At 59.1% G+C, this 19,977-nt stretch overlaps 8 protein-coding genes across 8 annotated transcripts; 4 read left to right on the top strand and 4 right to left on the bottom strand.

Annotated features, from left to right (window-relative positions):
• Nucleotides 1-68: 68 nt before the first annotated feature.
• On the bottom strand, nucleotides 69-1,243 carry EsH8_II_001407 (SDR family NAD(P)-dependent oxidoreductase; the record flags this gene model as incomplete). Its single annotated transcript, XM_083264705.1, has 4 exons — nucleotides 69-247; nucleotides 347-632; nucleotides 692-976; nucleotides 1,127-1,243. 4 exons carry the CDS (start codon nucleotides 1,241-1,243, stop codon nucleotides 69-71), a joined length of 867 nt encoding a protein of 288 aa, XP_083122027.1.
• Nucleotides 1,244-2,701: 1,458 nt separating this feature from the next.
• On the top strand, nucleotides 2,702-3,964 carry EsH8_II_001406 (uncharacterized protein; the record flags this gene model as incomplete). Its single annotated transcript, XM_083264704.1, has 4 exons — nucleotides 2,702-2,854; nucleotides 2,904-3,008; nucleotides 3,067-3,440; nucleotides 3,496-3,964. 4 exons carry the CDS (start codon nucleotides 2,702-2,704, stop codon nucleotides 3,962-3,964), a joined length of 1,101 nt encoding a protein of 366 aa, XP_083122026.1.
• Nucleotides 3,965-5,406: 1,442 nt separating this feature from the next.
• Nucleotides 5,407-6,405, top strand: EsH8_II_001405 (UbiA prenyltransferase family-domain-containing protein; the record flags this gene model as incomplete). Its single annotated transcript, XM_083264703.1, has 1 exon — nucleotides 5,407-6,405. The coding sequence occupies one exon, from the start codon at nucleotides 5,407-5,409 to the stop codon at nucleotides 6,403-6,405; it is 999 nt and encodes a 332-aa protein (XP_083122025.1).
• Nucleotides 6,406-7,670: 1,265 nt separating this feature from the next.
• EsH8_II_001404 (uncharacterized protein) lies at nucleotides 7,671-9,527 on the top strand (the record flags this gene model as incomplete). Its single annotated transcript, XM_083264702.1, has 3 exons — nucleotides 7,671-8,844; nucleotides 8,896-9,175; nucleotides 9,242-9,527. 3 exons carry the CDS (start codon nucleotides 7,671-7,673, stop codon nucleotides 9,525-9,527), a joined length of 1,740 nt encoding a protein of 579 aa, XP_083122024.1.
• Nucleotides 9,528-10,765: 1,238 nt separating this feature from the next.
• On the top strand, nucleotides 10,766-12,387 carry EsH8_II_001403 (uncharacterized protein; the record flags this gene model as incomplete). Its single annotated transcript, XM_083264701.1, has 3 exons — nucleotides 10,766-10,836; nucleotides 10,915-11,434; nucleotides 11,503-12,387. 3 exons carry the CDS (start codon nucleotides 10,766-10,768, stop codon nucleotides 12,385-12,387), a joined length of 1,476 nt encoding a protein of 491 aa, XP_083122023.1.
• A 222-nt stretch (nucleotides 12,388-12,609) lies between these two features.
• On the bottom strand, nucleotides 12,610-14,472 carry EsH8_II_001402 (major facilitator superfamily domain-containing protein; the record flags this gene model as incomplete). Its single annotated transcript, XM_083264700.1, has 2 exons — nucleotides 12,610-13,830; nucleotides 14,086-14,472. 2 exons carry the CDS (start codon nucleotides 14,470-14,472, stop codon nucleotides 12,610-12,612), a joined length of 1,608 nt encoding a protein of 535 aa, XP_083122022.1.
• A 2,343-nt stretch (nucleotides 14,473-16,815) lies between these two features.
• On the bottom strand, nucleotides 16,816-17,642 carry EsH8_II_001401 (ubiquionol cytochrome C reductase hinge protein; the record flags this gene model as incomplete). Its single annotated transcript, XM_083264699.1, has 4 exons — nucleotides 16,816-16,880; nucleotides 16,979-17,095; nucleotides 17,265-17,394; nucleotides 17,553-17,642. 4 exons carry the CDS (start codon nucleotides 17,640-17,642, stop codon nucleotides 16,816-16,818), a joined length of 402 nt encoding a protein of 133 aa, XP_083122021.1.
• A 598-nt stretch (nucleotides 17,643-18,240) lies between these two features.
• EsH8_II_001400 (GRAM domain-containing protein) lies at nucleotides 18,241-19,289 on the bottom strand (the record flags this gene model as incomplete). The annotated part of the gene is made up of 3 exons (XM_083264698.1): nucleotides 18,241-18,744; nucleotides 18,808-18,982; nucleotides 19,279-19,289. The coding sequence occupies 3 exons, from the start codon at nucleotides 19,287-19,289 to the stop codon at nucleotides 18,241-18,243; spliced, it is 690 nt and encodes a 229-aa protein (XP_083122020.1).
• Nucleotides 19,290-19,977: the final 688 nt, after the last annotated feature.

Genomic DNA, 19,977 nt, shown 5'->3' with positions numbered 1-19,977 from the left:
ATTTGCATCTTGAGTACATGGGTAATTTAGGCTACTGTCATGCAGTCGGTACACGACTCGTGTCAATATCAAGCCAGGCTTGTGTAAGGCCAACCGTTAATCCCGCTCGTCAGCAGCTGACCAGATTGGATGGCTTGGGCACCCTTCTTGAGCTCTTCGACGTCCCAGTTCGCCCAAACCGTACGGCCGGTCAGGAAGGCCGCCTCAGGGCTGGACAGCCAGACCGCGAAGTGGGCGGGGAGCTGGACTATAGGACGGATGTCAGCACCTTGTCGGTCCACTATAGCTGCAACAGGAAGGGGAGACTAGTTATGATCGGGGATGATGGACAGGGGGCGTTACGCACCTTTATCCATTGGGAGAGCCTCGGCCTTGGCACCGCTCTTGGTGAAGATGTCGGTTTCGACCATGCCCGGGTGCATGGTGACTGCAAAGACGTTCGGGTTCTCCGCCGCTAGGAACTCGATGATTTTGGTCTGCGCCAGCTTGGAGGCCACATACGCGGACAAGCCAGGCAGAGCGACTGCTGGCAACGCCGTGGGCCCAGATGTAACGGCAATGACAGCGGCATGAGAGGGGTTAGCCGTCGGGAGAAACAACTTGGTGGCAAGGTATGTGCCCTTGGTGTTGGTCTGTCATGTGTAAGTGGTCAGGCCCGCTGGCTGTGGAGGCCCATGGGTGTTGGATCTACCTCGAAGTTCTGCCACCATTCATCGCTGGCGGATCCCGCGATAGTCGATGGGCTGGACACAAAACCGGCGGCCAGGACAAGAATGTCCCACGTGCCGATCTCCGCTGCCACCTTGACCAAGGTCTGTTCATTCGTGATATCAACGACCTTAACGTCGCCCTGCACTGATGGCGGCAAGGAGGCTGCCGTGGCGGATAGGGCGGACTCTGTGCGGCCGAGGAGAATGACTCGAGCGGCCCCGGCGGAGGCGAAGGCCAGGGCAGTCTCTCGGCCGATTCCACTCCCCTTCAGGAAAAGGTCAATTACAATCCATGTACTCCAGCACTATAATCAGCCGTGAGAGGCAAAACCCCCAGCCTCCGATATGGTAACGAGAGGCAAGAGGCCACACCTATCATGCGGGCTGCGCCGGGAGAGAGGGGGGTCCGGACGTACCGCACCGGCGACGATGACAGTCTTCCCTTCTGCACTCAGCTCAGGGCGCGAGGGCGCGATGGCATCGTAGGTATCATTGTGCCATGTCGGCGTAACGGAAGGCAGAGGGGGTTGCATCTTGAGTATCGAGCTCCCGAGATAGGTAGGTCTCTTCAGTCTTGGAAGTGGCGGGATCCGATTCGGGCAAGGAGCGATATATTGAAAAGCGTGGGGTATGGCCGATTGCGTTGACTACCACGAACCGGGCCGCCTGTCTTTTATTCCTCCCCTCCCCTCCAAGCGCGCTAAACTCTGAAGCCTAGGCGTCGTGCTTATTACAAAGCCATCGGGACTGCTGGTGCGGCGCAGTTGGCATACGCATACACTGACTGGCCGACGGCGGCGGTATTGCTCTATCGATGCAAGCGCTGGCCTGTCTACAGCAGCAAAGTCCCCACCGGCACCTCTGGGCGCAGTGAAACTGGTGATAAGTGACACCTGTGCCTTGCATAATTACCGGAGAGTCGCCGCAGGCCTCACTGCAACATCGCCGTCACATTACCGGTAGAAGTGTGTCCTTTGATTAGAAAGGTCCGCCAGGGTTAATCCGATTTGGGACCGTCGAAATAGGCCGGCGGATGCGCTGCAGTGCTGCGGTGCCTCTGAAGACACTCACATGGCTCCTCCGTTGGTGTGGGACGTGGGACTTCGGTCTGTATGACCATGGCAGATTGCAAGGGTGCCAAAGTTTGATATACCAAACTTGCAGAGACTCCACACCAAGACCTTCCCCACCTTGAGCTGGGAGACAGACTTGGGGAACGGCCGGCCCCTGCAATCATTTAGCAGAGCGGAGACACCGTTGACGAAGAGCCATGGGCCGCAGATACAACCCTCGAGGGGGTTGAAGGCTGTGGAGTCTATCACGTACATGCTTGTTCCGATCACATCTGAGGAAAATAGCACGCGGTGGGAGTTCACTGTCCCTTGCATCGATATTATCCACACGTGCAGCAACACCAGGCGGGTGGTTGGCCTGAAAGCACAAAGCCAGTGCCCTTTTCTCTCCAAGTTCGACTGATGTGTGTGGGTGGGGAGGCGGCGATGCAGCGTCATGCAAGTGCAGACCCCTACTGAATCATGCCATCCCATCTTCAGTGTTCCGATCAGATGAGCTGCCGGATTAATGACGCGGGAATCATGGCACGGCAATGTACACCATTTGGCTCAACCAGCAAGGCTTGCGAGCTAGGAAACCACGGCGACCAGCGTCACATTGACTTGTGTCTCATCGTCTAGTCTAGTCTCGTCCACTCTTTTCTGGTGGGTGGTTCCTTAATGTGGTTGATAGTCTCGGAACCGTGTTTCGAAGATGGCACGGCGGATTCTTGATTGTAATGTGCCGTATTGGCGTCGTTTCCGCGCCTCCCATAAGAGTCGGAGGAATCCCCTGCATCCAAGGCTGTGCCGCGGCGGTTGTCGGCAGGTACCCGGACTACTCTGCGATTTGGGTTTAGAATTAAGCAGCCATCCAACGCATCACAAGCGCCCTTCCTTGGTGTTTTAGCCCCGAGCCTTTCGAAAACCTTCACGAAGATGCCTGGAGCCGGCTCGAGGGGCATTGGGCTCCTGGTATGGATCGTCGTCTTTACCACCGTTGACGCCGGAGTCCTCAGCTTACGCTGGTGGGCTTCGAGGGTCATGAGGAGGTCGTTCTACTGGGATGACGGAATGATCCTTTTTGCCTTTGTAAGTCTTGGTCTCGTTTCAGCTTGCAAGCTCGAGTTAACCTGGATAGGCCAACATTGTTGCGTTGGAAGGCGTGGTTATATGGGCCATCTACAACGGTCTGGGCAAGCATACCGACGAGTTGACTTTAGAAGAGTATGCTGTGCAGTTCAAGGTTCGTTGTTCCGATTCTCCCATTCATGGTTCTTCTTCTTAACACATACACCGCACAGCTTATCCTCGCCAGTGGCGTCACCTGGCTTCTGGGGACCATCTTCATCAAGCTCGCCATCTTGTGGCTGTACACGAGGATCTTTTCCACCGCCCAGTTCAAGCGCTGGTCTCGTATTCTCATGGGCGTGACGGGCGCCTACGGCGTTGCATTCCTCATTCTGTTCATGAGTAGATGCACGCCCATGTCACAGCAATGGGCACCGGTTCCTGGCGGCCATTGCCGCGATATTACCATTGACCAGATCGTCTCGGTGACGATCAACATCATCCTTGACATCGCCATGACCATCATGCCGATGCCGATGCTCTGGGGTCTTCAGATGCCCCTGAAGAACAAGGTTGCCGTCAGTGCCATGTTCGGCATGGGGTTTGCGTAAGTTCTCCCGTCATCGCTTCGGGAAAGAAAACCAGCCGACTAACATGGACAGAACCATCGCCATCATGATCTGGCGTCTTGTGAACACCGTCACGACCATCGGAGACCTAGACTTTGTCTACAACCTCCACGACATTGGTCTCGTTAGTCTTCTTGAGCTGTGGATCGGCATCATCATCGCCTGCCTCCCTACACTCGGGCCCTTGTTCAAGACATACGTCAAGCCGGCAGTCTCCAAGTTCGGCTCCAAACTGACGAATCCCTCAACCGACAGAGGCCAGATTCACCTCAAGAACCTTTCCAACAGTAGCCAGAGCGGTCGCCATCCCCGCAGGGCCTATGACAAGCTGGGCGACAACGTCTCTTACGTGGATATCGAGCAGGCAAAACTCGCCAGCGAGGGTGCGGTCACGACAAGGTGCCAGTACTCCCCAGGAGCCGAGCCGCCACGGGATAGTCGGCCTGTAATCTACGTTCATCAGGACATTGCGTCGCGGGAAACATGGAGGCGGGAAACATAGGTCTGGGCCGGGCCAAGCTCAGGAACCACGATGATGGATGATGTTTTTGGATACACGAGGCATGCACTTCTTTTTTTTGTCTAACTAGCAACCGTTTCAGAATCCCTAGCAGGTTCCTTCCTTTGTCAATTGAAAAAAATTAAAGTATAAAGTAAAGTAAGCCTTTTTATCCCATGCTTGGCAGCCAGGATCTCATGGGCGCATCTGCATTTCTCGTATCATGATGATGATACTTCCGGGAGATTTGCACATACAACGGCCTTGGAATTACTTGCAGGCAACCCTCTGGGAGATGCGTCGATCACCGCTCGGAGTGCGGCATCCTCGAACCTCGCCCGCCAGACAGGTTCTCATCCCCAGATGAACGACGACATGGAATCCCATGCCAGTGAAGCCCGGGGCCGCCCAAGCCGGTGGGTGGGGACACCTGTCTACCGGAAACTAGCCCGACCATGACGGGGCAGATGGAGTCAAAGATGGACACCTTTTTAGTAAAAGAGCCCGCTTAAGCTATGGTCACACCTTGGAGCCCACATGCATTCTAAGTAATGGATAAGGTACAAGGGCCACACTCGGGTTCGCTACCTGTCTGTGAGCACCTTGCGAGAACGGCGGCCACCGGGCCCGTCTCCACAGTGAAGTGTACCTAACTCTTTAATATAGTTTGGATATATGGACCTCTCACTCATACACCATCGTCTAACGACATGCAAGTGTTAAACCAGCAATGGGGGGTCATGAGCAATTAAGTCCACTACGACGTCAAGTAGCATCACCTGTTCGATCTCCGCGGTTACAGGTCTGGGCCGAGCTATCGCCTGCTAGTTGACCAAGGAAACCAAGAATTGAGTTTGGATTCTGTGGCATCGGGGGTGCACCCGTCGGCTACCGGTTCAAACTTACAGTTGCGCGTACACGACAAACCCTCAAACGGAAACCGCTTCAAGGAACGGTTCCCAAAGGGGTCCCTCCCTCTCCGTACGGCGCGAGGTATTTTGTCTCGCTGCTTCGGGTATGATCGTTCAGGGGTTGATGCCAAATTGCATATGCATCGCCTGCGGCCAACGTCACAGTACGATATCGTTGTGAGGCCCTCAAAGGTGGCGAGTTGACAGGCCCGGGACGCAGATGTACCGTCTAACAATTTGACTTCTGGTCTGGCGATGAGGGAATCAAGCTGTTTGGGCATGTGCTGGAGCCCGACGGGTGAAGCGGTGTATGCTTCTGTCACAAGACCCCGTCCTCCCCATGAGAGCCGACGATGTCTGTATCTCGGCGGGCCTTTATCTATGGGCCATGAGCGCTCCTCGATATCAGGAGATGCACAGAGGGTCCCTCTTTGTGCTCATCCGAACTGTCAAACCAGACTACCGGGACACTCTCCAGAGAACCATCATCATCCGCCCGAACGACAGAACGACAAACCCCAGCAACGGGATATCATGTCGCAGCCAAGTATCGGAGAGCGCTCTCCCCTCACCTTCAAACATTCCTCGTTTGAAGGCGACGCAAGCCCTAGCAGAAAGTCCTCCAGCTTCATGAATATCCTTCGCATACCTCGCCTGATCTGGGACTTTACCGAGAGCAACTTCGCCACTTTCGTGGTGCCCAACACTGCTTTCGGCCTCCTGGGCGGGCTCACCGGACTCCCCCTGACCTCAGGCCATGCAACAACGCTTGCCGTGCTGGGGCGCCTCCCTCTGGTGGTCGCCTTCAACTGGTACAGCGTCCTCGTCTTCGACCTTGCCAACCAGAGGGCCCCTGAATCTGTGTCCGAGGACCTCGCAAACAAGCCTTGGCGTCCCATACCTGCCGGCAAAGTTACGCCGGAGCAGACTCGCAAGGCGATGCTCGTGGCCATCCCTACGGTCCTGGCGCTCAACTACGTGTTGGGCGTCTGGAGGGAGGGCGTCTTCATCCTCGTCCTGACATGGCTGTACAACGACCTGCGGGGCGGGGATGAGCTCGTCCGAGATGTCATCATTGCCGTGGCCTACGGACTCTTCAACACGGCGTCTTTGAAGATTGCAATCAGCGGGAATGCAGACGCAAGCATCACCTGCGAGGGGTACGCGTGGGCTGCCATTATCAGCGCCGTAATCTTGACGACGATGCAGGTCCAGGACCTCAAGGACCAAGCGGGAGACCGCGGCCGCGGCCGCGCCACCATACCCCTCTTCTTCGGTGACAGGGCCTCACGCCTGTCGCTGGCGATGCTCGTCCCGTTCTGGTCCTGCGTATGCGTCTACGTCTGGCACATCCGCTCGTGGCCGGTCCTCTTGCCCACGTTGTCTGGTGCCCTGGTTGTTGCCGGAGTGCTCCGGACCCGTAGTCCGCAAACAGACGCTCGCGCGTGGAAGTTGTGGTGCCTGTGGACGGTGTGCCTGTACTCCCTGCCGCTCGTTGGGGACGGTTTCGTGTCGTTGACGGCACACGTGTGAAAAGGGGGCATTGCCTACCGCATGGAGTGGGAGAAGTTGGTTAGGAAGTTGGAAACCCTTGGAGGTGTACGAGTCATGAGAAGATAAGTGACAGAGGCCGGGAAAGCGTCGGTAAATGATGTCGGAGGGGGGCTGTCGTTGCGTCCTTGATGTGCGTGATCCAAACCGACAAGGGTCACGAGTCAAGCGTTGGTAGGGAGCGGGCCGCGGGAGCCGGGATTCTAAGCGCGGCGCCGGGGGAGTTACTTGACTTGTTTGCGTGCTAGTCCAACGGTGGAGATGCACCAATTAGATAGGAATTGATTCGATCCAGGAACTAATGCTCCGTGCAGACGGGAGGATCAAGTTGCCTCCCTCTCCTACTTTCTAGCGCCGGTATTTCTGAAAGGTGGCGTCGCACGATGTCTTCTTTGGCCGGTCCATCGGGTTACCTCGGACTCGGGCACCGTCCATCAACCCGGAGGGCCGGGGGTCAACATTTACATGCGGGGGACACCGATAGCCTGCTGCGTCGCCCTCGCCGCAACCATGCAAGCACACGTTTTGGGATGAACCGCTGGCGAGAATTCCGCCGTTGGTGGCCATCCAGCGGCCGACCGTGGTAGTGTAGCACTGCCGCCCAGAAAAGGTCCCACGAGTCCCCCTGCCGAGAAGTGTTAGTGCACTTGTTGTCAACTCGGCCGATGACGACGCCATCCTTGCTTCCAAAGAGTGCGTGTCAGGGACGCTCCCAGGAGCGGCACCGCGATACTACCTGCCTATATTAGCTCATACGCACTGTTGGGTAGACTCTTCAAGACCATCCGGAGAGCCCCTGCGACTGGAGACTGGAGAGGAGGCCTGCAATGGTTTTGGTGTTGCGAAGGTTGGACTTCCCCTCGTTGGCATGCATTAGGAGGCCACGCAGCAAACCAGTCCCATTTTGTCCAATATTTCCCCAGTGCTCGCAGGGAGAAGAGTCAGGACAATGCTGGTTTCGTCCTATCTTTCCAATAGCTTAAAAGTTTCTCACCACAAACATCGCGTGGAAGCCCAGCATTCGTGGGCCATTGCAGTCAATATTAACATGGGTGCTAATCAAACCATCGTCAGTCTCATTTCGTCTTGTTGATGCTCTAGTTTGTGACTGCCTCATAAATATGTAGCGTGGGAAGCCTGGTGTTGCATCGTGAAAGTCCTTCTCTCCGCACCTCCATCCCCTCGAGCCCTTCCCCCCCTCCCTCCCTTCTCGGCAAGCGATCGTGGCGGCCTCCCCCTCTTTCAAAATGGTGTCTCTGTTCAACCTCCTCGCCATCGCCCCTGCGGTGGTGTCGGCTTTTTCCATTGGTAGACCGGGAAAACCCCCCTTCGGCCACGGCATCTCTCAGAGGGACTCGACATGCCGATGCTTCCCAGGGGAGGACTGTTGGCCGACGACGGCGGAATGGGCTGCCTTTAACAAGACGGTCGGCGGACGGCTTATTGCGACTGTTCCCATCGGCGCCGTCTGCCACGACAGCTCGTTTGGCGCGTACGACGAGGCTAAATGCACGGCGTTGCAGAACGGCTGGGCCAGCGCGGAGACGCACATCCAGACCTCCTCGTCGGTCATGGCCGCCTTCGCCGCCAACCAGAGCTGCGACCCCTTCCTCGACCGGACTGACCGCTGCATCATCGGCACCTACGTCCAGTACGCCGTCAAGGCTGCCAGCTCTGACGACTACGTCAAGACGATCAAGTTCGCCCAGGACAACAACATCCGCCTCACCATCCGCAACACCGGACACGACTACCTCGGCAAGTCCACCGGCGCCGGTGCTCTGGCGCTCTGGACGCACCACCTCAAGAGCATTAGCGTCCTGAACTACAAGTCCACGGGCTACACCGGAAAGGCGCTCAAGCTCGGTGCCGGAGTGCAAGCCGGCGAGGCCCAGGACGCAGCACATGCCCAGGGACTCGTCGTTGTGGGCGGTAACAGCCCGACTGTCGGCATCGCGGGAGGCTACACCCAGGGCGGCGGCCACGGACCCCTTGTTTCCAAGTACGGTCTCGCCGCCGACCAGGTTCTGGAGTGGGAGGTTGTCACTTCCTCTGGCCTGAAGCTCGTCGCGACCCCTACCCAGAACTCCGACCTCTACTGGGCCCTCTCTGGCGGCGGCGGCGGCACGTACGCCGCTGTTCTGTCCATGACTGTCAAGGCCTACGCCGACACGATTGTTTCGTCTGCCAACCTGACTTTCACCAGTGCCGGTGTCACCGAAGACGTCTTCTACGGCGCCGTCACCACTTACCTGAAGAACCTGCCCGCCATCGTCGACGCCGGAGCCGTCAGCATCTGGCTGATGGCCTCTGGCTTCTTCCAGGTGCAGCCGACTACGCTCCCGAACAAGACCAAGGAGGAGCTCCAGGCCCTGCTCCAGCCGTCTCTCGACGCCCTTGATGCCGCTGGCATTACCTACGGTAAGCTAGCCTTGTGAACCGAGATGCGACGACTTACTAACACACGCGTAGACTACCATATTGGCCAGTACAGCACGTTCCTGGACAGCTACAACGACATGAACCCGGAGCCTGCCGTCACCGAGTACAACATTGGCGGCCGGCTCATGCCCCGCAGCCTGGTCGCCGACGACGCCTCTGCCTCGGCCCTCACGGAGGCGCTGAAGTCCATCATCAACAGCGGCGGCATCATCTCCGGCCTCACCATCAACGTTGCCCGTGCCGCGAACGCTGTTGCCAACGCTGTGCACCCCGCCTGGCGCACCGCCCTGTTCTCCGCCGTTGTCGGAACGTGAGTCTCCCAGACATGATTCCCCCAACATTTCCGAATTGATCGGTCGCTAACCCCCTTTTGCAGCCCTTACAGCCGTACCGACTTTTCCACCATCGTCTCCGGCCAGGCCACGGTCACAAACACCCTGATCCCCGCGCTGGAGGCCCTCACCCCCGGTGGCGGAGCGTACCTGAACGAGGCGGACCGCAACGCGGCCAACTTCCAGTCCGTATTCTACGGCACCAACTACGCCAAGCTCAAGGCGATCAAGAAGCTGTACGACCCTACCAGCACCTTTTACGCGCTCACGGCCGTGGGCAGCGACGACTGGGAGCTGAGGAGCGACGGCCGCCTGTGCAAGGCTACGTAAGGAGGGCTACGGAGGCATTATTTGACCTGTAGCGTATTCTCCCTAATTATAATACAATTACTCTTCGTTCATTGCCCTACGACGCTGAGATGTCTGCTGCGTTGAAAAGTGACGTGTTTGACGGGGGGGTAACTCGCCAGCCAATCAGGCAACACCCCTTTGACAAATCGAGCAATGAAATGAAAGGCCCTGCGTTTGGGTTATTCTAGCTATTGATTGAAGCAAACGGACCCAGATCCGGCAGTGTAAGCGAGCCGAATCAACCACATCGCATTTGGGTCTGACCCGATTCATCCGGGTTGATTGATTGATTGATTGACCTGAATTTGGCTGTCCGCGTCAGCCAAGCAGGCACAAGCAACAACACCATGCCAGGTCTTGCTCGTGATCGGGTTGTAGAGGGATAGATTGGGAATGTAGGGATTGAGACTAATAAAGGCTTCTGCCAGTTTAGGCTTCCAAGCTCAATATACAAGGACGGCATACCCCTTCTCACCGCTCCCATCTCTTCCGAAGGTGCCGCCTCTTGATCAGTTCAGCTCGTCATGCCCCTACCGCTATTTCGCCGCATCTTGAAATGAACGTTGCTCAACAAGAGCACACAAGTTCTCTCTGCTGTTGCCTTGCGTGCCTTTTCGGATCCGTATTCGGGTTCCCTGGTGCAGCTGAGACGATGAATGGCTAATGGTGGTTGCCATCGATCGACATGCAGGTAATCCGACAGGCCCCTAATTCGCTGGGAAATCCAAAGTCCCCTGGAAATCCAAAGTTCCCTGGGATAAGCCGCATACGGCTGCTCGCTCAAGTACCAAAAAAAGAGCTCCAGCCAACTATGACACGATCCGGGACACGTCGTGCCGGCCTTGTCGAAGCGAAGCCCTCGTCATTGGCATCCTCGACATCGACGCTGCGCCCCCCTCGAACGATGTTTAATTGACAAAAGTCCGGCATCCGGTGGGCACGTGCGTGTCGGCGCGCCCCAACAGCGGAGGTTTCCGCGGACCCGCATGAGACACGGGGCGCCGTTACGCGGTTACTTACCGTCGCCCAAAGGGGCAGTGACCTATCAAGCTTTCCCTCTCTAATATAACCCCCCTTTGAAATTTGAATAAGACAAGCCTCACCGCCGAACATCCCACGACGCCGCGCTCTCCCGCCCCTCGACCTCGTCGGCTTTCCTTTCTCACGGCATCCCCGCACCTTTATTCCACCTGTTCCCAATCAATTGGCCACACACAATGATCGCAGCGCCTTGGGACAAGGTGTCACCCCGCGAGCAGCTCTTCGTGCTGGTCACCGGCGCAAACAGGTAAATCCTTTCCGCCCAGCCCCTCCCTTGCCCCAAGGCTTGACCACACCCGGCTGACGACCGCCCGCCCGCCCCCAGCGGAGTCGGCCTCGGCATCTGCGAACGCCTCATCGACGACTTCCTCGCGACCCGCTCCCTCTCCTCCCACCTGATCCTCATCCCCACAACCCGCTCCGTGCGCAAGTCCCGCGAGACCATCGCCTCCCTCCGCCTACACCTCCACCGCACCGCGACCACCTCCCCGGCCCTCGGCTCCCGCGCCGGCACCTCCTACAACCCCGACGACACCCTCGCCCGGGTCCACCTCCTCTCCACCCAGCTCGACCTCTGCGACCTCCCCTCCGTCTACGCCTGCGCCGCGAACCTCGTCCGCGGCACCATCACCGACCCGACCGACCCGGACGCCCGCCTCTACAAGATCCCCCGCCTCGACTCCGTCATCTTCAATGCCGGCTTCGGCGGCTGGACGGGGCTCGACTGGGCCGGGCTCTTCACCGACCTCTTCACAAAGGGCCTCCTCGCCGTGGTGACCTGGCCCGCGTTCAAGATTGCCCCTTCCGGCGCCGTCGTCAAGCAGCAATCCGTCCGCTCCGATCTGGTACGCATTAGCCCCCCCCCCTCCTTCTTCTTCCCTTCCCTCCCTCGCATCCGCTAACGGATACCAAGCCCTCGCCCCCCGTCCTCGGCGAGGTCTTCTGCGCAAACGTCTTCGGGCACTACGTCCTCGCGCACGAGCTGCTGCCCCTGCTGAGCAGGGCCGGGCCGGGCGAGACGCCGGGCCGCGTGGTGTGGACGAGCAGCGTCGAGCCGCAGGCCCGCCACCTGCGCCTCGACGACTTGCAGGGCGTCGAGACGGACAGCCCCTACGAGAGCTCGAAGCGCCTGACGGACGTGCTGTCCCTGACGTCGCACCTGCCCGCCGCCCGCGCGCCCTCGGCCGCCTACTTCACGCCCGACGACCCGGACGCCGCGCGCGCCCTGCCCGCGCGCCCGTCCTTCTACCTCACGCACCCGGGCGTCGTCGCGTCGAGCCTCTTCCCCGTGCCGTTCCCCATCGTCCTCTTCTGGGTCTACAAGTTCGTCCTCTACGTCGCCCGCTGGGCCGGCTCGCCCTGGCACCCCGTCACGGGCTACAACGGCGCCGCCGCCCCCGTCTGGGTCGCCCTGCAGGACGACGAGACGCTCGCCGAGCTCGACGCCAAGAGGATCAAGTGGGGCTCCGCCACCACCCGCTCCGGCCGCCAGGACGTCAAGAAGACCGAGGTCGAGGGCTGGGGCTGGGAGGGCGCCGTCGAGGACCGCGACTCCCTGGCGCGCGACCCGGCCACCGGCGTGCTGCGCAAGGCTGTCGGCCGCAACCCGGGCGCCAAGGACCTGACCAAGGAGCAGCTGGCCGAGTTCGAGGAGCTGGGGGCGCGGGCTTGGACCGAGATGGAGCGGCTGAGGCGGCAGTGGGACGAGATCCTCGGCGTCCGCGGGCAGGGCGTCAACGGCAACGGCAACGGCAACGGTAATGGCAACGATCACGGCAATGGCAACGGCAAAATCTAGCCGACTAGGGCGGGTCACGATATCAGAGACAAAAATCATGTGTTACACAAAAAAACAAAGGGTATCCAAAAATTAACTACATAGCAGATAATACCTAATTACATCCCTTCCTTCTCCCACCCCTTCCCCCAAACCCGGCACACCTACACAGACCCCCGCGCTACATCACACATATACGCGTTTTACCTACCTGCGCGCGCTCACGCGCAGCAAGAGGCTCATCTACGGATTCGTCTGCTGCGTCGTCCCCTGCTCGTCGGACCTGATGCGTCTCAGGCTGACGCGGTCGCTGCGGCCAAACATGCCGAGGAACAGTGGCAGCGGCACGATGACGACGGCCACGACGGCCTGGAAAATCAGGGCGTTCTTCATGTGGCGCGGCGGGTTCGCGTCGGCGCCGGCCTGCAGGGCGTCAGAGATGATGACGAAGAGGGCGCCGAGCAGCTGGCCGCCGGCCCAAGCGATGGTGCTTGTGACCTCGGGGCTGACGGGATGGCTGAGCTCGATGAGCAGCTCCAGGGCGACGGGCACGAGGGCGAAGGACGAGGCGCCCAGGACGGCGAGGATGACGTAGGGGCCGGCGATGTTGCGGGTCTCTGGCATCCAGATGAAGGCGAGGTAGCACAGGCCGATGATGGGGACGGCAACCTTGATGGCCAGCAGGAACTTCTTGGTGCGGTCGAGGATGGGCGACGTGATTGCCGAGGCGACGAGGCCGACCACGATGAGCAGGGCGCCGGCGATGCCGGCCTCCTCGTCGGAGAAGCCGTAGGGGTTCATCATCTGGTTCAGCAGCGACGAGATGGAGTTGAAGAAGCCGACGTAGAAGGCGTAGGGGATGAGAATGAGCCAGAGCTCGAGGGAGCGCGAGACGATGCCGAAGGACTCGCGGATGCCGAGCTTCAGAGTCTGGGAGGAGGGAGCGACGGGGGTCGGGGGCCGGGCGGGGATGAAGAAGGCCGGGAGCGAGGCGACGGTCGAGATGACGGCGACGTAGAGCACGCCGGGGGACATGTCGCCGGGGGATGTGACCCAGAAAGGCACGATAAGCTGGCCGAGGGCGGCGCCGAGGGGGTTCGCGAGGGACGTGAGGGCGGTGGCGGCGACGCGGCCGCGGTTGGTGAACCAGAGGTCCGAGTAGCGCGTCGGGGCGGCGAGGACGAAGGGCTGGGCCAGGCCGGTGAGGATCTGGCCGAACATAACGACGCCGTAGTTGCCGCCGGACCTTGAGTGGGAGCCGGCGTAACGGACCCAGTTGCCGATCAGGATCAGGGCGGCGGCGGTCATGAAGGATGGCTTGGGGCCCCAGTGGAGGATGCGGATTGCGACGGGGAAGATTGCGACGAAGGAGAAGAGGAAGGCCGTCGAGAGCCAGTTGATCGTCGACTCGGAGACGTTGTAATAGGCCGCGGCGTTGGAGGCTACGGGAGCGAATGTGAGCCACTAGTAAATCATGGTCAGCGTTTTTGGTCCCCCCTCCAAGGCTGGTGGTCAGAATCGCAATCGTTCACTCGTCGCCTTGCCATTTCATTTGCGTGGTTGTGGCTTGCTCAGCCTGCAGGTACCCGACAATGATGCAAGTCACGAACCAACCGCTGGCAAGACGTCATGATTTTTGTGTTTCCCAACTCGTCTCCCCCTCCCTCTGTATCACCCTGGGCGGCGGGGGCAAAAGTGCAATTTCTTGTTTCCACTTACATCCCATGACACGACGATGTTGAGCAGCGTCAGCTGCGCCAGTCCAAACCAGCGGCGCTTATAAGTGCGGTACTCCGTCGTCGTTCCCTCGAGGACACTATTGTTGTCGGCGGCACCATTGCCGCCGCCGCGGGGCACGCCTGCGTCGTCTCGCGAGCCCGAGTCCACATCGCGCAGCTCGTACTCCTCGTCGCCAAGCTTGCCAAAGCCGGAGCCGGGAGGGGCGTGGTTCGGCATCGGCGCGTCGGTGTCGAGAGAGGGCACGGCCTTCTTTTCGGCGTTGCTGCTGTCGTCGTCGTGGGCGTCGCGGGCTGCTGCCGCGGTGGTGATGTTACTGCGGTCGTCGGCCGAGACCTCTGAGGCCTTGGGACGGCGGGAGAAGGGCATTTTTGAAGGACGGTGCGGCGCGCAGGCGCCTGGCGAGCCGGGGGGGGGGAGGGGGGTATGCGGGCGCCCTTCTGAGACGGGGGTTTAGGGAGTTTATGGCCTAGCGGTCCGCGGGAGATTGGCCTAGGCGTGCCTTGGCAAGGGCTCCTGGGCTGCTATAGCTGGTCTCGTCCTTTGTTCGTCTCAAATTTCTGAAGTGTCAGATGAAATTTGTAGAAGGGGTGGGGGGGAGGACACAGGACAAAGGGTTTCCCAACGATGGGGTATCCCGGTTAAGAACGACGACGGAACACCAACAGTCGGAGGGGAGCCAAGAAGAAGGGGAAAGGGACCGAAGAAGAGCAGATAAGAAGGGAAAGCGGGAGGGCGAGTTCAAAAGGGAAGGGGGAGAACGACCGGGGGGGATACAGGGCCCTGCATGAGGGATGGTTCTGCGCATCACATCCGGACGAATTGTACTGAATATGGGATAGAACGGCTCTGTTGCAGCCGAGACGCAGAAATCCCACCCATGGGACGAGGAAAACTTACATCGCTTGCACCATGCAGCGAAGGCAAGGGGGGAAAACCAGAGAGACGAGGCCTGGAACCAGCTGACGGAACTGGATATTGAGTGATGACCCCTCCCGTCCAGTTCCACTGTCAACCACTCCGGCAGAGTTCCCCGGCCTGCGCGTGTTGGTAGATGGTTTGCGGCGCGCATCACACGAGGGGGGAGGGGACTAGCGTCGAGCTCTCCACATTTGGTTGGCCCCCCATTTGGTCTTCTAAAGGAAGTAGACAAAAACCCCCAGCACTAACAGCCTACCGCCTGTCAGCGCGCAGAAAGGCGTTAAAAAAGGCTGCGAAATGGAGGAACGGGGCCGCGGAAGCGAGATGAACCGGTAAACGCTGCGAGGGCCAACCATGACGGTTTTACTTCTCTTGTCCGAATCGAACCATTGCCTGAGAAGCTTGTAATTATAGCAAAAAACCGCCCCCCCCCCCCCCCCCCCCCCCAAAAAAAGTGCCTATCTTGGAATGCTGCCACTGGGACAGCCCCCTCACCCTTCCTTCTGCCGCAAAGATAAGGTGGAGGACATGTTCACATGTCGTGCCGAATGCCCCCGCCAGAGTCGTCTTCTCGAGGGCCCGAGAGGACCAGAGGTGCGCCATGGCAGAAAAGATGGTGCTGCTGGAGAAGAGACTGTTGGCCGAAACTGACAGCTCTTGCAGCAGTTGTCCACAACGAGCCCAAACGGCGAAAGCAGCTGCGGAAAGTGGATTTTGTGTCCGGCGTCGCCATTGGCCTGCGTCTCGGCCGATTGCTCGCATTGGGCCTCCCACTCCGGGCCGGTCTTTGTATCCACTACATGACCACAGGGAACGGCAACCCTCCGAGGCTGGCTGGTCCTAGGATCATCGTTCTCGACCTTTTTTTCTCACCTTGGTGTGTGCCGTGCCACCTTGGGAAGCATGGCCGCAGGTGCTGTTCTGGTTCGTGCGGTGGCCCCTGGCTTGTATCACAACAGATCTCTGGCTCTGCTGGCAGAACGCCAACATGACTGCATATTTCGGATCCGACGCAAAATCAAAATGAAAGCCTCTCTCTCTCTTCCCCCCTCTCTTGTTCTTACTTTCTATCTCTCACTCCCTGGTTGCGACGAACCGTCAACAAACTTCGACCCGGCGAAAGTTGCCGTTCCCTTTTAGCCGGTTGCCTTTCCCGGAGAGTAGCGTTTCATTGCTTTGCCACACAGGAGCAGATTTACTGCATCCCAGCTCCATTCCTTGCTTCCTTCGTCGGGCCATTCTGCTCTGTTTTTAGTCTGTCCGCTGCGCATGAATTTGTTCAACTCGCCCCGTAGCCACACCAGCCGTGTTACCCGTTACATGCCGATGGCACTTGGGCCTTGTATCTTCAGGGCCCGGGTGGTCTTGCAGCGGACCGGACCCTAAGCCCTAGATGCGGTCAGTCTTTAAAAATGTTGGCTTGCAATAGCTTGCTGTCAACTTGCTCGGCAGCACAAAGTTTCGGGCAAGGTCAAAAGACGGCACACTGCGGCATTCAGCTGTGGGCAAATCATTCGGACAACGGTTGGGGTTGAATCGTAGAGGAATCTATTGCGGGCGATGCCTATGGTACAAAAGACAAAGTATCGATGCCGCAAGCCAGACGGCGCCCATTGCTGAGCAACCCGGCTTGACAGGCATCTTGCAGTACAGGTTTGGTCCCAACGGACCGGTGCTAGACGACGTCTCGTCTCGGCATCACGTCTCTCACGGCCACCTTCTAAACTACCTGCGCCGATGCCGCTGTGATGGTCTTGAAGTCCGTCGACGCCGTTATTCGTGTCGTGTAGCTTACTTGAGCTTGGCCCAGAGCTTGGGGGCAGCGCACTGAGTGGCGCAGTGGGCGAGGTGGAAGACTGCAACATATCAGCGTTCGTGCTCGGGATCGACGACAAGTCATGCCCGCCGTATGCACGGCGGCGAAGCTCTCTCTCGCAGCTCCGGACAAACTTACACTCCTCAACGCAGTCCTCCTTGGCACCCTCGTCGCTGTCGGCGGCAGCCGTGACACGCTCGACGCACTCGTCGTAGTGGTGCTTGGCCGGTGCACAAGCCTTGGACTCCTTGCATTCTGTAACCGAAGCTGTCAGCATATGTTCTGGCGTGCTGCGATGTCGTGGTTTCGCGGCAGGCGGGCAAGATCGACATCCGGCCGGACGGATGCAAAATTGCTCATGTGCATGTCATCAAACGCCGCCAGCGCCGGGTATCGCGTATGCATCGGATTCGGGGTGACCGACCTTCCTCGAGCTGGTCCTTGGGGTCGACGACCTCCTCCTCCTCTTCCTCCTCCTCTTCCTCCTCTTCCTCTTCCTCCTCCTCGGCCTCGGGCTCCTCCTTGGCCTCCTCCTCGGCGGGGGTTTCCTCCTCCTGTCACGTCGTCAGCGGGTGCTTCGAGCTTCGCGGTCGTCGGAAAGTGTCAAGATGTTCACTGAGGTCCGTGCGAAAGTCCATTGGGCGTCGCGGTGAGCGGTTTCCACGACTCTCGCCGAGCCTCAGGTCATCCGCAACAAATTGCGCAGGCTCACCTTCTCCTCAGCGGCAGGAGCCTCGGCCTCGACGGTGGCCCACGGCATGGCGGCCTCAGCGAGGTCCGTGATGGTATCCCAGAAACCCATTGTGGCAGAGGTGTGTGCTCTCAATGGCTTGACGTGGTGTCGTGAATGGTGATGGGGGAAGTCGGGAGCTTTCGGCAGGTTGAAGACGAAAACTGGGTGTCTGAATCGGTCGTAAGTTATTCCCAATTGGTCGATTTTGATTGGCTGTGGTGGAATGGCTGGGTGACTAAGCATCGTCGAACGTGACCCGGGAGCGCCAAGGATTGGCCGTCCCGGATCAGATCGTTGGAAAGCTCAAGCTCTTCGTCACCGTCACATGGAAACGCATTGCAACAGAAGGCAAAAGTTACTCGCATGGTTGCGTACAGGCCCCCAGCGTCGAATTTGACACAATTCATGCTAAGTGGCGGCCAACCAACATTGTTCCCACACAAGCCGGCATACGTACAGCAACGCAACTGCGCCCTATCTTCCGGGTGCGCGCACCCCTTCCAAGACCTGCCCGTTCTTCTCTACTCTGGATGTTCGTTAAGAAACGCAGGACCCGCCAACCGCTAGTGTAGATGCTATCAAAAAGTACAATTGTAGGGAGTGAAATGCAGCAAGGTATCGATGCAAGGAGCCGGTCATGAGCCGTGACGAGCCGCCGGGGGGGCTGCTATGTTCTATCAGACTCCTCGCGGACATGATCTTCGAGCCGCATGCTGAGCGTCTGGGCCTGCGCCTCGTCATAATCTGGTGGCGGCTCGTCCGGGCGTCGGTTCTGACTCCCAGAACTAGCCGACCGGGTGACCGGCTCCTGCGGAGCGAGAGTGGCCGAGGCGGCGCCGTCACCTTCGGTTGCCTCGTATGCCGGTAGAGGCTCATCGGGGATGTTGACATTTTGCCCTGTCTCCTGCTGCAGGCGCCTGACGTGCTCGAGCCGTTCCTTCAGTTCCTCGAACCTTTGCCTATACTCGCTGTGGCCGCCCTCCTTGAAGCTCATCTTGACTTCAACTCTCGGTATGTCGGCGGGCACGCCGCCCCCGGCAACCGGCACGACGGTGGCAGACCAGAACCATGCGCCGAAAAACGGCGAACCCACATACGAGTCGGCGCAGTTCAGGATTGGGGCATGAAACGACTTGAACTCGGGGGTTGGTTTTGCGGGAATGTAGATGACCTGCAAGAGAGTTGTCAGCCAGTGTTCCGGCGGCATGTCTCGGGACAAGCATGCGCTGCGTACCCGTTGTGTTGTGATGTATGCGGTGCCATTGTCGCTCTTGCGCGAAAATGGCGTCCTCCCTTGCTGTAACGACTTGGGCACGGACAGCTCGAGGCTGACTTTGGCATTGGATCTGTGTCTAATGTGCTCGTGAGGCAAGGGGTTGATATCCCCCGTCTGGGTGATCATGACCCAACTGTCGCCATGGTCAGAATCTAGGCGGGCCTGCGCAAGCTGTCGTTCTCTCTGGACGGTGCGGGCAATGGTGAGGGCATGCTGCTCTTGCAGATACTGGTCCGTCATGTTGGACGGGGGGGAGTGTGGGGTGGGAGCAGAGAGGAGAGAGAAGGTCAAGGTTGGCGGGGTACCACGGACTCTGACCGGGATAGCTCACTCCGTGGTGATGGGGGCTTAAGCGACGTGTGATGTCGGGAAGATGAAGGGGGAAGCAGAGGCAGAGCATCGAAAGAAATCGGACATGGAGGGACGTACTTTATTGACATTTTGAACGGAACGGCGAGCAGCTGCAGCGCAGAGCTTCCTAGTTCGTCTCAGCGAGTTGAGGGTTGCGTGGGAGTGGGCGTGGTCGGTAGCGGCAGGGCTTGCAGAGAAGCTTCGGAGATCTGGATGCTTGTGGTGGGGTGGATCCCTGGCACTGGCACAGGCACAGGGGAGGTACTTTGTGGGAAGGGCGTCGCGTTCTGGGCAGCGGCGGCGGCGGCGGCGGCGGCGTAGGAGGAGGTAGAGGAGGAGGTGGTGGTAGTGGTGGTGAGGGCGCGGCTGCTGCTGTCTGATACAGGTTGAGACGACAAGAGGAGAGAGGCACCGAAGGGGGGGAGAATGGATGTAGAGCCGGATAGCGTCAGGTAGCTGCGCGGACAAGTAGGGTAAGGCAAGGCACAAGGCAAGCAAGGTCAGGTATGCTAAGGTAGGGTAGGGAGGGTTAGGCCAAAGGTACCCTGTGCTTGAATAAGGTGCGGCAATGCCAGGCAATGTCGTAGAAGGCAGAGAAAAGGGAGCGGCCGGACAGAAGAGACGTCAACCAAAACGCAATAGGCAAATAAACTAGGGCCAGGCTGCGGCAGCTGCTTTGGCTAGTAAGACGACGGTGGCTGGGGAAGTTCGGATGCGTAGGTAATAGAGGTGGGGGAGGGGGTTTTTCGTGGCAGACAGACGGGCAGACAGGCAAGC

The sequence above is a fragment of the Colletotrichum jinshuiense genome, chromosome 2, assembly GCF_051148585.1.
Source record: "Colletotrichum jinshuiense chromosome 2, complete sequence".
NCBI lineage: Eukaryota > Fungi > Ascomycota > Sordariomycetes > Glomerellales > Glomerellaceae > Colletotrichum > Colletotrichum jinshuiense.
Note: the sequence above shows the minus strand (reverse complement) of the source record. Positions and strands in the feature narration are given on the sequence as shown.